The 18,338-nt window shown below is 43.8% G+C and overlaps 1 protein-coding gene across 20 annotated transcripts in view; it reads right to left on the bottom strand.

Annotated features, from left to right (window-relative positions):
• The window catches only part of Rbfox1 (RNA-binding Fox protein 1), an 886,300-nt gene that overhangs the window by 353,068 nt on the left and 514,894 nt on the right, over positions 1 to 18,338 (bottom strand). For 16 of the 20 annotated variants that reach the window (XM_083136853.1, XM_083136859.1, XM_083136855.1 and 13 more), the window contains one exon: positions 2,608 to 2,655. The exons of the other annotated variants lie outside the window; for them this stretch is intronic. In XM_083136853.1, the coding sequence (XP_082992979.1) occupies positions 2,608 to 2,655 (48 nt within the window). The remainder of the gene's footprint in view (positions 1 to 2,607; positions 2,656 to 18,338) is intronic. 20 annotated transcript variants of the gene reach the window in all.

The raw sequence follows: 18,338 nt of genomic DNA, 5'->3' as shown, positions 1-18,338 counted from the left end.
TTGCCCGACGCTGTTTGCAATTAATTTGCAACCGTTACATGGGGACTATCCTAGGGTAAGCAAAAGCGGCCAGAACAATTCCAAAACCAGACGATATGGAGAATGTGTGAAGTCCTATCTCCATTTCGTTTCACGGCACGATGCAACGAGCACCGAACACTGAAATGTTGTCATGAAAACTTTCATATCTTGTAATAATATTTTTTCCCAAATTTTTAATTTGATGCCACCAATCTTATCTTTTTCTTATGACTTCCTTATTTTAATTAATTCAGTCAACCCTGGTATTCTTGTAAATTTGTAATTTTATGTGCTACTGATTCATAATCTACAGGACAAGGCATTTGATGACGTGCACAGATGCATAATGAAAATATGTAATTGATGAAATTTTCTAAAGGATATTTAATTTGATGAAGGGAAAATTTGTATAAAAAAGGGAAATATTATACAAGAAGTGCGAAACTGGGCTCACTGGTCGTGGTAAATAAATTAAAATAAAGAAATTATTATCATTAACACTGAATGAGTCTGCATTCGTGTCAGGATCTTGGGAGTCGGGTCACCGTTTTATCTAATGGATAAATAAATGAAAGAAATCTACAAAGAACGAGCTCCCATAGCAGTATGTAAATAAAGAAATTAGCAATAAGTTAATTTTGCATCGAATGATACGATGAAATCATTATTTAATTTCGAACTTTTCTATCACGCTAAACGAATCGCAATGAAGATTTTTTTTCTGTTCTCGATAATCTACTTTGAATACTGCAGTGCTTATTCTTTAGTTATAAAAAGTGGCGGCGATTGGGTTCCAAAACCCGGGGGGGGGGGGGGGCAACTGACTCCCCTCGCCTACCTGGTTATAAATAGAAGCGAACTGATATCAGTACCTTGCATTGTAAATAGCATTTTACCAAAACTGAAATCCACAAGAAATTCGTTCCATTGCTACCAGATGGCAGAGCTGCCTGGACGAGGGAATCCGTCGGTCTAGGTTTTTATCGATCTCAACAGATGGCGCGCGCTTCAGCTTTCCAGCTTGTCCTTCCTCGACACCGCTGCCATCTTTTATTGATGTGGAGAACCATGTGCAGAAAGGTGTGGACCTTGAATTAACATCAAGGGAATCAATTGACCCCTAATTGTTATTTACGCGAAATACTGCTAGAAATTTACGTTTCATATATTTTCAAATGTCATAGTAAAATGCCACTACTCTGGGGTTCTTTTTACGGGATGGGTTCAGAATCATCAATTAAACGTTAGGCAAATTAATAAACTGGGGGTAAAGGGCAAATGGGAAGATAACCCCTAAAAATAGCTCAGAATTGTTCACACGACGTACCAAGACCATCTTAGAGGCTCCAGTTTGAGAAGGTGATGCGTGTACACGCATACTTGCCATGTAATTCTCAACAATAATGAACATCCCAGCATTTTATCATTCCCTGTGGCAGACACCTGCATATTATCAAGAAAACATAAGTGTAGCTACAAGCCATAATTTGTTTTCTGCATGCTACTTCAGCTAGTAAACACTGTTAGCAAGGATAAAAAAATCCTGTAGTATGCGTAAAGCAAGGCAGTACATTTAGAAGGCTTATTTTTACAGGGATTTAAACTTTAAAGTAGGGTTCTTAAAGGTCCAGGATTTTAAATAAATTCAATTCCGGTTGAGGAGAGAAAATCAGCAAGCATTTACCCGGACCATAAAGAACCTTTTTATCAGTAAAGTTTTTCAATTCGGTGTGCGCCCAGAATTGTTCGTGACTACAAATAATAAAAAACTAGTAATAATAATAATAATCCGTTGCGCAACAGCCCATGAAGGGCCTAGGCATACCAACCGACTACCGGTCTCCCTCCCACGCTTTCCTTCGTCACCTCTAAGCGTGGAGATCTTTAACCAGTATTGGAATAATCGGGAGGTCGGCCCGACGTATCCCAGCCGTTATAGTAGGTCTCCATTACCGGATTACGCTCACTCGCTCGGAGCTCCCCAATTTCCTCACGATGGTGGGTTGCCACCGGCCCTATACGTAGGCCGAATAAATTCCGACCAGAGCCGGATTCGAACCTACGCCGTCCCGCAGCAAACGATCTCAAGACGAAAAAAGAATTAGGAAAAAAATAACACAAAACAAAAAGTACACAGAAAAAATCTAAACCTAGACAAAGATATACATGAACACACACACACATACACGCTGAAATATTTCAGTAATGTTTCATTTTAAAGAGCTGAATGATATATATCAGTGACCTTTCCTGCAGTTCATATGCATATTAGGTTTTTCTGATCATATTTGCAAATGTCTCTCTGGTATACTTTCAAGGAACATAAGGAATGAACTTAATGATTTTAGAGCAACACGGGCTACAATTTGGTATTGTTTTAATTTTTATAAACATTTCAAGTTCTGTGAGTTGGGTGAAATTAAAGAGTTCAAGATTTTCATTTGAGCAGAGCAAAATTTTGAAATCGCTGAGAAATAATTTTAGTCAGTATTTAAGCAGAACACTTACGCAAATTAACTAAGTGGTGAATTACATGCAATGTCCACTAAGATATAATAATTTTGATACAAAAAAGTGAATACATACATTTAATACGATGTCGACGGTGCCCATTGCCTGCATAGTGCCACTCACCTGCAAAGAAACGAGAAAATGTTCAAGAAAAATTGCAAATGGTTTACAGAAATTAGAAAAAAAGGAACATCTTTAAGGATATAAGAAATACACCCCACACACACACACACACCTCTCTCTCTCAAGTTAATTATAAATGTATAACGGAATAGCAAAAATGGTGCCACAAATGTGTTTCAAGTGGATTACCCAGCCCCCTTACCCTAACTTCCAGGTAGTCCCGACCTCATCTCTGGGGTTTCTTCAATGACAGAGCCTGAAATAACGAGTACCACACAACACAAATAGTTACGAATAGTTCAGAATGGTTGGGGAAGGAGCACGCACACACATACACACACAATATATATAATGTCATTAATTATGTCAATTATTAAACAATTAAATTATAAAATATACAACTGTCCTTCATTCAAAATTCGATTGCATATTGATTTTTTTATTAATACTGTGAATGAACAGTGATTTGCGTCACCCCAAGAAGGTAATAGCTTCCGATATGAAATTCACATCTAAATGCTATTACGTGTTTCTATATTTATATACCTTGCGGTAGCTGACGAAAAGCGATGAGAAATGGAGTAGAAATCACAGGTCGGACTATTTCTTGTTCTGGGGATTGTCGGGTTCAGTGGCCTTAGAGATGAGGCTCTTTGTTGTTTGTTCTCTGTGGGTGTTTTCTTTATGTTTCTCAAAAATGATTGTTGTTAGAACAAAACCTCTCTCCTCCGGAAAAGTTTGGGGAGGGGGTTAGGACAAGATCTTTGGTGGGGGGAGGGAATTCCCCCAGTCCCCCTAGGATTTCGCACCCTGCCGGAATCTCAAAACATCAGGTTATGTGTCCATATCAAGCATTAAACCAAAATCATCGTAGTGCCGAAAATAAAGAGGGGGTACGCTCACTTAGTGACCAGTCTCTACGTATCTTGCATATTTTGGCTATATAGAAATCAGGCGCCTTTACAAATAACTCCAACTCGTGCTTTTATAAAAAGTGTTTTCTTTCTTTTAAGCAAAATCATGCTAGGATATATACTTAGCTATTATAGTACAGATGGGTAAAGTATGATATGCATTAGAATGGACGAGACTGGTTGTAGATTCAAAACGAATTTCCATTGCGCTAGAAAAATCTTTTGTTGTTCTCTTTCACACACCACAGTTTCTATTATCTCTTTTTTGTGGAAAAGAGTTACATACAGGCTACTGGGTGCAACCGCTGTAGAGACGTACGCTTCAGGGCATGTGCATCACTGTCAAACACGTCCATCGAGATGTAACATAATGGAGTATTTCCTCAGGCGGTGAGACATCCAAAGTGACATTATAATGGCATGATTCATCCTTTCAATGTTCCTCTTTTTGTGCTTTAGTGGACAGACTCTGTGACGTGTATACGTCTGTGACATTTTATTTGAAAAGCGTCTCTTAACATGAAAATGCTTTATTGTCTTTTATTGCTTCACTTTCCCGACACAGATTGATTGATTGATTTGCTTTATTTTACTTCGCTTCTTCTGGCACTTTTGGCTAATTTGCGAAGATGGGGACGAGTGATGAAATTGATGAATGGACACACAAAAAGATCCACGTTCAGGCCGGGATTCGAACTCAGGCGTTGTAGCGCGATGTGCTCCCGACACCAAATTTGTGTGGGGCCTTACCCTCCACATCCCCCTCTATATGCGAGTTCACGGCATGGTGCAATGTGCACGGGAAATTTTACCTACATGTATGTGAGTGTATGTAACATAATTATGCCCGGCATCACGGCCGTGCGTTTCAGTTTTGGTCTGAAGTCCACAGGTAGGCTAATTGGGACTGGACGTCCAGTTTAATGTGGGATCCGAACCACTTATGTCTCCACTCGATCCCGGGACTCCTTGATTGCAATATGTGCGGTCTAAGGCTCAATACTCTGGGCTATGGCTACGGGACGCGCTCTGGTTCGAATCTCCTAGGGGAAGCGTAACAACTTTTATCCTCGTGTCACCCACCATCGTGAGGAAATTGGGAAGCTACGAATGAGTGGCGTAACCCAGTCATAGTAAACCTACAACAATGACTGGGGGTTCGTCCTGCTGACCACACGTCACCCCGTAACTGGTTGGAGGATCTACAGGGTGATTCTAAAGGTATAGTACAAACGAAAACCACAGATACCTCCCATGAAATAGAGACGAAAGTTCACCTTCCACTTTGCCGAGAGATGCCTCCGTGAGGAGCTAGACAACGCCGAAAACGTGTGAAAATGAACTTCACACCTCTGTACAGCCAGTACCAGTGAAGATAGAAAGGCGGAACAAACGAACTCAAAAGGAACACCAAAGTCGCCCATCCGAAAAACACTAGGCGGCAGCTGCGCAACGCATGCGCATGGGGTTCCACAAAGGAAATAGGAGTGTCCCGCAAGACAAGTGAAGGGAAAGGGTAGCGATCGACAACGGTAGGGAGAAAAGAAGCTATGAAGCATGAAGTAACAATTGCACAGCGGGAAACAAACACCATGACTGAAGCAGTGCAGTCGAGAAAAGTAGTGCGGGGTTGCAGAACCACGGGAGGACGACGTAGGATGTAAAAACACACCGAGAATGCAAGCAAAGTGGTCCGTGACACTCGACAGGCAACAGACGCGTACATAGTTCGGGGCAGAAATGGCGGCGCTGGCGGTGCAGCGCAAGGGGAGTCCCCAAAACACAGTGGGGAGACACCGCAGCAAGAACAAAGCACGGTGCAACAAAAGAGAAAGAGGACCGAACGGGGAATGGTACCTGCCAAGGAGACAACAAATGCGGGACGAGGGATTCCCCGTAGCAGCACCGAGGGGATGTCACACAGAGGTCGTGCGCCAGCAGGACAAACACAGCAACTACGGGCACAGGAGGTTATTGCTAATGAAAGGTGCACGTACAGATAGGACCACGTACCCCGTACTGACGTTGTAACAAACGTCGTGATGGGGCCCAATCAGCCTCTTAGAAATGAAGCCGGAGGCACATCGCTGGGTGGGAGCGGGCGAAAGGCTGCTGGAGTGTCGTACGGACCCCACCACTCCGTACGGTGGACGAAACTAATGGACGAGGTCGGAATGTTTCCATCCCGATCACCAGGTACACCGTTCCCAGACCTGACGCGGCTGCTTGCTTCCGAGCGCAACCCCAGCCGAACAACTTGAGTCCCTCCTCGGCCGCAGCCTTCCGCTCCGAAACCAAGCGTGGCCTCACACCTCCGCAGCCGCACACTGCCGCGTGGGTGTGAGACCGGGCCGAGCAAGGCTGGACAGATAAACTGCGTGGGACAATCGTGTAATGAAGCTACGTGGGGGTATGCACGTCTGTTCAACTGCTGGGTTACCCCACATTGGTGTACACAAACACCACACGATCGTACGTAGTGCTCCCCGTCGGCTCGAGCAAGACGGACGAAGTACGTGTTGTGGGTGAATGGGGCAAGAATGAAGGACGCTACATGTGTTCCACGATGACAAGGCCCCAGAGTACATGGCCCCACCTGACGGCAGTGGTCACGTAGTGAAGAGCACAGGCACGGGTGGCTCAGGAACGTCAGCTGATTGTACCTCAGCGCCGTGCGGACGTGTGGGCTGTTTGGAAGTGCAGCGTCAGGGAGCGTGTCAGTGAAAGAGCCGGTGCGGTGGTGGTGTGCTTGACGTACGACAATTGAGTACGTTGTTTCGAAGCCGTTGTGACCAGTGTGTGTGTATGTGAGCCACTTGTGCACTGCAGTACAGTATTCCATAATTGGCACTATCCTCACCGTACCATGGAACGCTACACATTTGTAGAACTGAGGGACATGCATTTTGTCTACGGCCTTGCAGATGGCAATGGCCGAGCAGCTGCACGCCTTTATCGCGGACGGTATCCGGAGAGGCGACAACCCGACAGCAGGTTGTTTTCGAACGTGCACCGTACCCTTGGTGAATCGGGTGTGTTACGTGCAGGCCATCATGTCGGTCACCCAAGACATGTGCGCACCGTGGCGGTCGAGGAGGACGTACTTGCTCGCGTGGACGACACACCGTCCACTAGCACCCGTAGCATTGCACGTGTAGTGGGAGTATCACATTCGACAGTGTGGTGTGTCCTTCATGATGATCTGCTGTATCCCTATCATCCACAGCGAGTCCACGCGTTGCAGGCTGGGGATTACCCACGACGTGTGGAATTCTGTCAACGACTGTTGCAGTTTTGTACCGACGATCCCCGTTTTTTGCGCCATGTGCTTTTCACGGACGAGGCAACATTCACCCGTGAGGGCATCTTCAATTGCCGAAACAGCCATGTGTGGGATTATGAAAATCCACATGCAGCAGTCGAGGTGCACCATCAGACCCAGTTTGCAGTGAATATCTGGGCAGGTATCATCGATGAACAGATTATCGGTCCATACCTGCTGCCACCACGTTTAAATGGCCGCCTCTATCGCACCTTTCTTGTATCAGTCCTTCCAGAGCTGCTAGAAGATGTAAGTTACCCCTCAACGTGCGACATCGTATGTGGTTTCAATTGGATGGAGCGTCTGCACATTTTGATGGCACAGTGCGAACCCTTTTGCACCATACCTACCCACAGCGCTGGATCGGCAGAGAGGGCCCCGTCCACTGGCCCGCCCGTTCGCCTGACCTCACACCAATGGATTTCTTTTTGTGGGGCCATGTGAAAACACTCGTCTACGAGAACCCGGTGCCTGACAAGGAAACATTGGTAGCGCGGATACTTGCAGCATCGGCCGAGGTGTGTACCATGCCAGGGATTTTTGATAGGGTTCGCCAGAATTTCCTGCGACGTTGCAATGCCTGCATTGAATGTACTGGTCGTCAATTTGAGCAACTTTTGTACCTACGTCAGTCCGGGGTACGACTACGTACTACGTACTATTCCCATCTGTAAGTGCACCTTTGTGTGGCAATAAACCTCCTGTGCCCGTAGTTGCTGTGTGTGTCCTGCTGGCGCACGACCTCTGTGTGACATCCCCTCGGTGCTGCTACGGGGAATCCCTCGTCCCGCATTTGTTGTCTCCTTGACAGGTACCATTCCCCGTCCGGTCCTCTTTCTCTTTTGTTGAACCGTGCTTTGTTCTTGCTGCGGTGTCTCCCCACTCTGTTTGGGGACTCCCCACGCGCTGCATGTGTTTGTTTCCCGCTGTGCAATTGTTAGTTCATGCTTCATTGCTTCTTTTGTCCCTACTGTTGTCGATCGCTACCCTTTCCCTTCACTTGTCTTGCGGGACACTCCTATTTCCTTTGTGGAACCCCATGCGCATGCGTTGCGCAGCTGCCGCCTAGTGTTTTTCGGATGGGCGACTTTGGTGTTCCTTTCTATCTTCACTGGTATTGGCTGTACAGAGGTATGAAGTTCATTTTCACACGTTTTCGGCGTTGTCTAGCTCCTCACGGAGGCATCTCTCGGCAAAGTGGAAGGGGAACTTTCGTCTCTATTTCATGGGAGGTATCTGTGGTTTTCGTTTGTACTATACCTTTAGAATCACCCTGTATAGTGGTACTACAGGCAGGCAAAAGAGCCTACGCCGACCCTCGACTCCTGTGCATCGTACTCCCGCGTGGAGGGGAGGGGTAGAGTGGAGCATGCTTCCTTATGGCCCGAGTTGTACGCATGAAGGTGAAGGTGCGCAGAGACTTCTGACGGAAGGTTCTTTTCCTTGTGGTCGCTCTACGCCTCGGCAGGTGCGAGTAAGGCCGGCAGTCTGTAGGTGGGCACTGGCCCTCGCGAGGTACTGAACCTACTAGAGCTCTCGCCACGAAAACAGTCGAGTAAAGGTCACGCCATCCACCTACAGTGTTGCCAATAAGCAAAATTTCAACCGACGAAACCGAAGGCATACGTACAACGTGCGAAGTGTGGACTGAGCAGCTTAGAAGAAGTGTGGCAACCTTGGAAGGCCAGGGGTGTGGAGGGGGCAAGGAGAAGCACCGACCTTGACTGGTCTGTTTTCGTGGCGAGAGCTATAAACGTGATCGATACTGACTGCTTGTAAAACCACACCGATTTCGGTTCCACACGTAACCCCGCCTTCCCACTTACTCATCTATCAATTCTGAGGATACGTACCGCCCATCAACGATGAGGTGGATTCCGAGAGATTCCTTGCGATCAGAATTTGCGAATTCATCCTAGACATCCTGCAGATTCGCCCCTGGATTCCTCTCCTCTTGGCAGTCACCGCACGTTACTCGTCGATCCATTAGTCCACGTCCCGACAGCCACGGAGTGTAAGTAAAACCGTCTTCCCGCATATTAGGGAGTTCGCTAACCTTAGGAGCTCCCAACCCCCTTCGCAGCCAAGATTGGATTACATGCCCACGTGTCACGGAGCCAAATTGTTGTGCGGAAAGACAGCCTCATAATGTCTCCTCGGCGTCGCATCAATATTCGTTCGGTTGAGTTGTTGCCATTGATTCCCCCCTGAGCCTGTTGCCACTTTTATCTTCCCAGATCAACCCGTTCCACACTTGTAATTCTGGGGGAAACAAATAGTTAGAAGGCAGACGGCGACACCAGTAATGCAATTTTCCTGTCTGCCCTGAGGAATGTTCTATTTCCTTTCATCTCTCTCCTGCGAGCGACATCTTCGCTTTGCGGTCTCCAGAGTCCAAATTCAGTCTCTCCTCCGCAGTAAAACTTTTGGATAAGCTCAGAATTTTATGCGATTCTTGCTTTCCCGCTGCCTTTATCTACAGTACGGCCATCATGTTAAGGTGCCGATTACACAGCCACAAATTGTCTGTATTTGTGTTTCGCGTCGTTTTCCCACCACTTATTGCTAATCGCGACGTCCAAACACACGAGCGACAGTACACAAACCTCAGAGAAAGTTATACTATATTCTTTTCCGGGAATCGTTGGGGCAAGGCCGCGCATAAGGGCAAAGAAGAGGAGACCGCGAGTGGACGGAGCCCAGCAGTACACGCTGCTGGAAAGCTGGTATCTCCAGTGGTTCTTTCCCTTCCACGCCATCACGTATCCTCACACGCGTTCCATTTGTCGAGCCCTCTCGAGTCACTACTTGAAGAGACTTTGCTTTCGTTCGCTCGCTCCACAGACTCCCGGGACAGAGTATAGCTGTGGGTCCATGCACCATGGTTCCTTAGTCTGCGGAGAGAGGTGGACATTTCAGTGCCTTACAAGAACATCCCCAACACCCTACAATTTGTCAATCACAGCCAAGAAATGATAAGACTCACCAGTTTTTATTCACACAAATCAGGGTGGCCACTCTACGACCATGATAAAATTCAAGTATAATTCCCTGTTTTCAAGGCAAATTTTCAAAAAATTCAAGGCCACAAGCAGATGTTTTCTCTATTTCAAACTTGCCCATCAACACCCACACAGATGCACCAGGCGCATCCACGAACTTTTGTCTGGGGGGGGAGAAAGCACAGGGATAAACGTACCAATAACAATGACATTATTATGACTATTATTATTATTAGTAGTGGTAGTGTCAAAGACGTTATCGTCCTCGTAAATTACACAAAAAGGGGGTAGAAGTCGGTGTTAAAGCATTCGTGTTGGATCACACAATTTTTTTTTAAAAAAAAAATACGTTCAATTTCATATTAATTAATAATGGAAAACAAGTCCACAAACTGAATTTTTGAATGGCAGAAAATGCATGATAAATACATTCTGAACAATATTATTTTTGTACATATAACATGTATAACTTTCATGTACAGCATATGTTTTACACATATTCAAAATGGAGTCATGTAAAATAAGAAAATACATGCGAACACTAAATTGTGTACGTATTCAAATTTCTTTAATATATATATACACGGAATACAGGTCTAATATTTATATTCATTACATAATCAATTCATCCATTTCATAGCAAACCAACAGCAAAAATTGTATAAATTGTCTCTCAAATGTGCACGCTCCTTTTCCTCTGGTAATTTACAGTGCATTACAGAAATCAATCATATTGCGAGTGAAGCGAACAAGAAAATTTCTAATCCATTTCTTGCAAACTGAAAACAATATTGATTTAATAGGGCGCAAATAATTTCACGAGGCGCCATGGCATTCTCTCTTTTACAACTCTATCATTTAGATTGTTCGGGATCGACTCCCGCCGCTTCCTATCTACGGCTCTGAACTTGACGAGACTAAGAAAAGCAGGTATTGCGAGCGAAGCGAGTGAGAAAATTTTATGAAATGTATTTTTATTTGCATAAAATTTTAAATCAAGGGGGATAATTGCCCTCTGTGCCCTCTGCAGGTACCCTTGGCCATCAATGTTTGCCCCCTTTCCCTCCTTAGAATTGATTCCCATACAAGGTCTGGGGGGGGGGGGGGAACAAGGTTCCCTGTGGTTGCGCCACTGATATGCACACACAAATAGAGTAACAATATGAAGTGTCTGTGTGATTCCAATGTATCCAAAAAATTCTAATTTAATTAAACGGTATATTTAAAACATTTAATTTGAGGTCCTTAGTTTACATTTGCCATTTCATATACTCAGACTCGAATTACATCTACAAACACAAGTCACACAAATGTTATGGTATATATTCTAACCTGCGAAAAATTGTTAAAATCTACCTAATCATCTTCAAGAAATCTTATCTTGCAATAATCTTTCGCCTGTTCGATTGTTCTACAAAGGACAGTAACAAAGTAAACAGATCGAGAGAATTCTGTTTCATTTTTCACACATTATTTTCCTTCCTCGATAAAAATAACTCAACTGTGAAAATCTCCCCTCAGGGCATTTATCAATATGTATAAATTCAATAGAATTTGGATTAATAAAATTTGCAATTTTTCACGTCTACCGAGAAAAAATCGAGCAGAATTCATGCAGAATTCCCGGTAAGTAGCCAACCTGAAATTACATAGTAATGGCTACCAATTTTTTTGTACATCGTTACCAAAAACCTTAACCAATAGCGTCTTGTAAATTCAAGCAAATCCTGTTTTTCTGTGTATCTTTACGGCACATTCGAGAACTTATCAGGCAACAACGTAAAATTCTTTCGATACTGTGAAGCCCTTCTTCATACAGCCTAACTGTTACCTTTTTCTACAGTAACCTCCAGAATTATTCCTAAAAACCCAGCTCAGTGGATAATTGGGAAACTTTGGAACAAGAAGTGCGCGCAGAACAGAGACAGCGTCCGCGTATACAGAGCACATGAAAGGGTTGGGAGCCCCGGGATATGCTTTGAAAACCTTTGGAAGAGAAATCCCCTGCATTAACTAATGGCCCGAAAGCAAGAGGGTCAGCTGGAAACGTGTCGTTTCCCTCCGACACGAAAACGAAATTGGGAATGCCACCTAGCAACGGGGGGCGCTGACCTACAAGGAATTTATTTATGGAGAAGCATTTCCCATTAGCTCTGAAATTGCGAACTCATAAATAGGGAACGGAACTTTATGTGCTAAAAAACTCAGAAATATTTATTTTTTATGTGTCATAAATGTTGAAAATATGTGATAAAAACAGGAAAATATGTGACAAAAATAAAAACATTTGGTAACAAAAACAAACTATAACATGCATTTTAAACACCTGAAATTAGTTTTTATATGATTACCTCTTAGCGACCTATTTTTTGGAAGAGTTGCAGCGGATCACCATCGTTTTTTCCAAATTCTCCATTGTAAATCTGTGACGATTATCTCTAAAAAGCATTTATATTGTGAGAAAGATCGCTCCACGTCACAAGAAACAATTCTTGCATATTTGAAGCACGAAATGTCACTAACGCTGAAGTTTTCCAAAGCTTCCTCTTCCTCTACTTCACCTCCTTCCAAAACACATGCAATTTGGCACAATGTTTGAAAACCTTGGTTTTTCCCCAAAAGTTCTGTACATTTAGACATTTAGATCCAGTGAGTTCTTTCAATTTCGTTTCTACTATACGGACTTTACCAATGGAAGCTGCCAAAGTGTTCGCGGACGATTCAAGCTTTCATATGGAATTAGAGAGAATGGACAGGTTTGTTGAGATGTATGCCAATTCGACTTTTAAGGAGGGCTCCATCAACAGTTCTTGCAGAATTCTTCTTTGTTGAGATCATTTACAACAGATAGAATTTTTTTCAAAGTTCTGGGCATAACATCTGCATCGCGTAACTACAGGTGTAGGGGGAAGGGGAACCTCAGGACATTTTTGTTTAAAAATGTCTATTCTTCTAGGCGACTTGATAAAAACTTTCTTCCCATTTGAAACCAGTTTATCGACATTGGGAAAAAGAGCTCTTATCTTTTCACATATTCTATGCAACGCATGCGCGACACATGTAACGTGCACCATTTTAGGGTAGCTAACGGCAAGACCACTGCATGTAAGCTGCAGCATCTGTCAAGAGAAGAACATTGTCAAATGTTATGTCTTCTGGCCACAATAGCTGCATTGCTTCATTAAAAAGCCTTGCTATCGTTACGTGTAGCCAGCCCCAGCTACTCACAGCTATTTTCTCCCAATAGGATCGTAGGCGAGGTGCCAGAAGTCTGCCAGCGAGGGTGTTCAAAGACAAAACAAACCTAGCACTCTCGATATGAAAGAGGTGGGGAGAATAAACATATTTCCTTCGAGGATTTCGAGGTAGATGAAGTCAATGAGCGATTTTATGTATTTAAAATGAAAATTCGCAAAATATGTATTTACATACGGAAAACTGGAAAATATGTGTTTTTATGTAAAATAAAATTTGCTGTGTTGACATATAAGGCTATGATCAGAATTTTTGCAAAAATGAGGGTCTCTATCTTATCGCAGAAAAAACATTTATTTACCTGAAGTTCCTTTCCCTACTCATAAAACTGTACTTTTCGATGAAGCCCATGCTAACGAATGGCCGAAGGCTTGAGCCGAGCCAAATGAGTGACAATAAAACATTGTAGAAACTATTGAGTTTTAACCTGGAGGAATATTTATTATTCATCTCTATTCTATTGTATTGTACAATTGATTTTTACTAATTTAAGACCTATCAGTCCATACATTCCATGGACGACTATAGCTCACATGATACAGTTCCCGCCACTGGCAGGAGCGCTGGAGACAGCGCATGCTTCGTTCTCTGCCAGTCATAGCTCGCAGTTCCTTTTGGGAAGCGATTTGAACACTTTAGCTGTGTTCAAATTAGCAAACGTAGACGTTACGTTGTTCCCCGTCGCTTTCCTGTACCGTCGAGGTCCGAATCGAAAGGTTCCCGAGCAGTACAGTTGCCAAATTTTCCCGCCAGGTGTTGGTTCGAACGTCACTCTGGGTGGAGGCGCACAGTACGGAAGAAGTAGGCAAGACACCAATCTAGTATCAATGTGGTCAATCAAATTGAAAATGTGGCATGCGATTCCTTATTTTACCTAATTCTAAATAAAGTGTTATCGATAAAATTTACAAATACCACAGAGTTTGAGATCGTTATTCAATAACGTCGCTTCTACAAAGTAAAAGTTGCAATATGGCTGCCGAGCGTAGGGTTGAATGGTGTCCACTTATCGCGCCTTCCAGGTCTCCACTAGTGATGCTCATTGGTCGACTAATGTTAGTCGATAATTAAAATCAACGACTAATAGAACGTGTATCATAATAAACAACTTATCAGGTTTATTGTTAAAAGATTATCTGAAACACAACAATGAGGTTTGTTGTATAACAATGAGAAAGTCTTCAAGTTTTGTTTTCTTGCGCAAGACTATTGTAAACATTGTCATTGTGGGGCTGGTGTAGTGTTGAAGAAAATGGCGACTCTCACAGGTCCGCATGCAGACCTTACACCCCTAGACTTCTGCATTTGGGGCTTTGTGAAAGACAAATTATATGTGCCCTATGCCGGAGAATGTGCAACAGCTAAAGAAGAGAATAAGAAACGCCCTTGCTTTGGTGGACGAGGAGTTCTTGGGGAAAGTGTGGCAAGAACTCGAATTTCGATGGGATGTGTGTTGCATAAGTGGTGGAAGCCACATTGAACATTTGTAGACATTGCTAGCCATTTGTAGACAATCATAGAAACTTGAAGTGTTACTGAATGATACATAATGAATATCATTGTTGTATTCCATATAGTTTAGTCGCAACTCTTTACTCTATCATGATACACCATGTATTAGTCGAAGTAGTTGTACGACTAACTAATATCAGTCGAAGTCGAGCGACTAATTCGCCTAATATTAGTCGACTAATGCCCTTCACTAGGCTTCAGAAGCTGCGAAAACGGACATGACCTTGGTTGCGGTGGGGAGGGGTACGTAACCGACACAGGGATTTCAAATGACGAGGAGAAAATAATTTGTATTCGAAGACCATGCCTACAAGAAATATACGTTTGGCAGCAGGAGCCATCAGACGATAGACTGGAGTGAACTGTACTGACTTAAGCCTTCATCTCGGTCTCTATTTGAGAACCAAACCAGAAGCACTCTAAATTCCCATGTCGAGACATGAATTGCGTTTGTCACATTTACGTATATGCGGGATTACACGGCAAGAGCGCCACATTCAGTTCCAGGAAAAGGCCATTTCTCAAAGCTCGCAGATGAGTAAGTAGCCTGCAGCTTGTAGCACAAGTCTCCCTTTGTGTCCTCCCCTCGCTCTGTTTACATGTGCGTCACGGCCACGCATCTTCAATTATGCCGCATCAGAGGAGCTCTGCTGGCCTCCTCTATGCTGTCATTCGGGGGACTTCGAAAGGATTCTCCGCGGCTTACATGCACCACTCATTACGGCGACCTATTTGCATTTTGCAAGCGATTCTCTATTCCATTCAAGGGTTGCAAACGACGTGATTTACTTCACCAAGCTCATTCGATTTCATTTTACGCGTATTTATAAAAAGTTTGGAATATTGTTATATAGGCAATAGGTAATAGTCGCTGTGGCATATGTCAGCGAAAACACAAGGACGCCCAGCAGAGACAGATACCGTATGTTGTTGCATTCCAAGGCTGTGGCTATCACCTAATGCCTCATATAACAATATCCCAAGCTTTTTGCGAGGAGTGTATCTGATAACACACACAAACATGCTTTAAATATATCAATAATATTTTTACCTCCAAAAATGAAATGAGTATTTTTCTACTTATTGGTGGCCACGGTGGCTCAGCCGGTAACACGTCTGACTACCATGCTAAAGGTCCCGGGTTCGATCCCTGGCCGGTTCAACTTCGAGAACTTTTCTAACGTTGGAAGCGGCCCCGGCGCCCACCCAGGGTCGAATAACATGGGTACCTGGGGGAAACCCTGGGGGGTAAAGGCGGTCAGGAGCGTGATGCTGATCACATCACCCCCACTCACGACCGGATCAAGAAAGTGTGGGGCGTTACCCCCACACCCCATATAAGCCTTCATGGCGTGGTGCTAAGCACACGGGAACACTTTACCTTTTTTATTTTTCTACTTATTATACAAAGCTGAGTTGTAAACAGCCATACGAAATTCCTTTACTCTCATTTCGTAATTTTAGCTTAGAAACTTTTAATAAGTATGGTGGCGAGTATTTTATTCATTAATTCTGCGATTAGGGGCTTCCAATACAATCGTCTGGGAAGGCCTTGTTCCAGCATAAAGCGGCTCTCGGACTTACCCAGACTCAAATCAATGAGTACCTGCGGGCGGCCGAAGAGCGGTGCTGATCACCACCTCCAAAATAGCCGAGATCGAGAATGTGTGGGGCCCTACCTCCACATCCCCTAAATGTGCTTTCATGGCACGGTGCTATATGCCGGGGAACTTTACCTTACCTATGTACGGTCAGAAGCAAAAACATTATCTCCGTCTATTATGGTTATCTTTACGTCGCATTTCTGGCCTTTGAGTTAATACCGACGACGAGGATGAACGGATGAAAATGGATGACGGGACAACCAAAATGTTACTCAAGCCTCACCCAATGGCCAACTCTTCAGAGTGTGCAATTTTTTTTAAACAGACGTGGACTGGATCTCGTTCGAGATTTTGGCAAACTACGTAACATGTGGTGTTTGGAATTCTTACGGGAACCAACAGTGAAAATCTTGTTTATCGTAATTGTAAACTTAATGAATTACTGCGCAGCTTTTTCTGAAGGTTCGTTGTATCGAAATGAGGTGTCAAACAGAAAAACACAAGACTGCTAAGAAGTGCAGTGACATGCGGTGTGTCTCTTGTCCTCCGTATTTCGAGACTCGACTCGAGAACCTCCTGAAACACGAGATGAGTGTCATGTTTCGTCTCGATATCATCCCTGGAAAAGTTCTCCCCTTACATCCATTTACATTAGCAAATTAGTTGAAATAAGGAACTTCTACTTCATCGTGCATGGACTCACTATACACACAGATTTCAATCCGAAATTCGACCTTATAAAACACACAAGTAAATTCAGTCCCGTACTTCCAACGTTGACGATTCGCAATGCACAAGGTCCGTCTGATATCTTTCCTCCGGCAGAGGAATTCCGGCTACTTTGCCAATAAAGCCGCTGTCCTCCGAGTGTGCTACCATGGAATCCACCTCCTGTCTAATCCGAATGACTCCTTCCCAAAGGAAACTCGGAATGCAATTTTTGCGTGACGTCAATGCAGGAGAAGATCTACCCAGCAGCAATTTTCTTTTTCATTTCGTCCGTCCCTCGTGTGCTTGTGCACGTGAGGCATTCCAGAAGACGGCGAACGCAAGGTCTAAGATACGGTGAGAGGCCACATGCGGTGAAATGTTCCGAGTAACTCTACATATACTGCATGTTTATGTTTATTTGCATTTTCTATGGTGCGAACCGTACTCTGTACGCACTATATAAATTCTTATTTCGCACACTCTGTAGTTCCTCTAGGACTTCCTTGCTGCGGCAGCTGCCTATCACTGTTGCCAACTTCGCTCTTTTGGAGCCAGATCTGGCTCTTTCGTGCACTCGTTTAGCTGTGGCACCCGCACCCTGCCCCACTCGCTCCGGCCCACAAAGACTTTTCCCATGAGTTTACATTTTGCAAGTGACGTGATATTGTTATATTGGCTGCGTCACCCACCCCTCTCACCTCACCAGCTACTTTTATACAGCGCCGTGGCTAAGGTTAAGATGACAATATTGTTATCCGGGAATCCTTTACTTTTGATTTCATATGAGCATCAGTGGATTATTGAGATGGGTGATGCCGCCAAATATAGGCGGTGAAAATTAAGAATACATTGTCTTCACTTTAAAACTAACGATAATAGCAGCGCCCCCTCTCTCTTGACACGTAAAATTAGCCTAGGAGGCACTTTATGCAGCCTTCGTCAATCTAGCTCTTTGAAAGTCATCTTTAGCTCTATTAATAATGAAATTTAGCTCTTTTATGCACGTCAGGTTTGGCAACACTGCCAGGATGGCCGTAGGAGGCAAGGAGAAATGCATTAGGCATATGGCATCATGATTTTATTCGTTCTCTCGGGAATATCAAACATTCAATGACGTAGAAAAGTACATGGACGGAAAAGGGACACGTTGAACTATATCATAGTAGTAGGAAAAGTCGAAACTCCTATTTGATTAGCCGTAACTTGAAGTTGATTTCCCATAAGGAATACATAGGATTCTGTAAATACGTATTAATCATATTTTTCAAACATCGTGTCCAGCTTGCAAATCAACTTCAACAGTTTCCACTTGCAACATGGAGAGAAATTCATACTCTCTTGCATACTAATCCCTTTTTTAAAT

This window comes from Lepisma saccharinum, chromosome 15 (assembly GCF_977018435.1).
Source record: "Lepisma saccharinum chromosome 15, izLepSacc3.1, whole genome shotgun sequence".
In the NCBI taxonomy this organism is placed as follows: domain Eukaryota; kingdom Metazoa; phylum Arthropoda; class Insecta; order Zygentoma; family Lepismatidae; genus Lepisma; species Lepisma saccharinum.
Note: the sequence above shows the minus strand (reverse complement) of the source record. Positions and strands in the feature narration are given on the sequence as shown.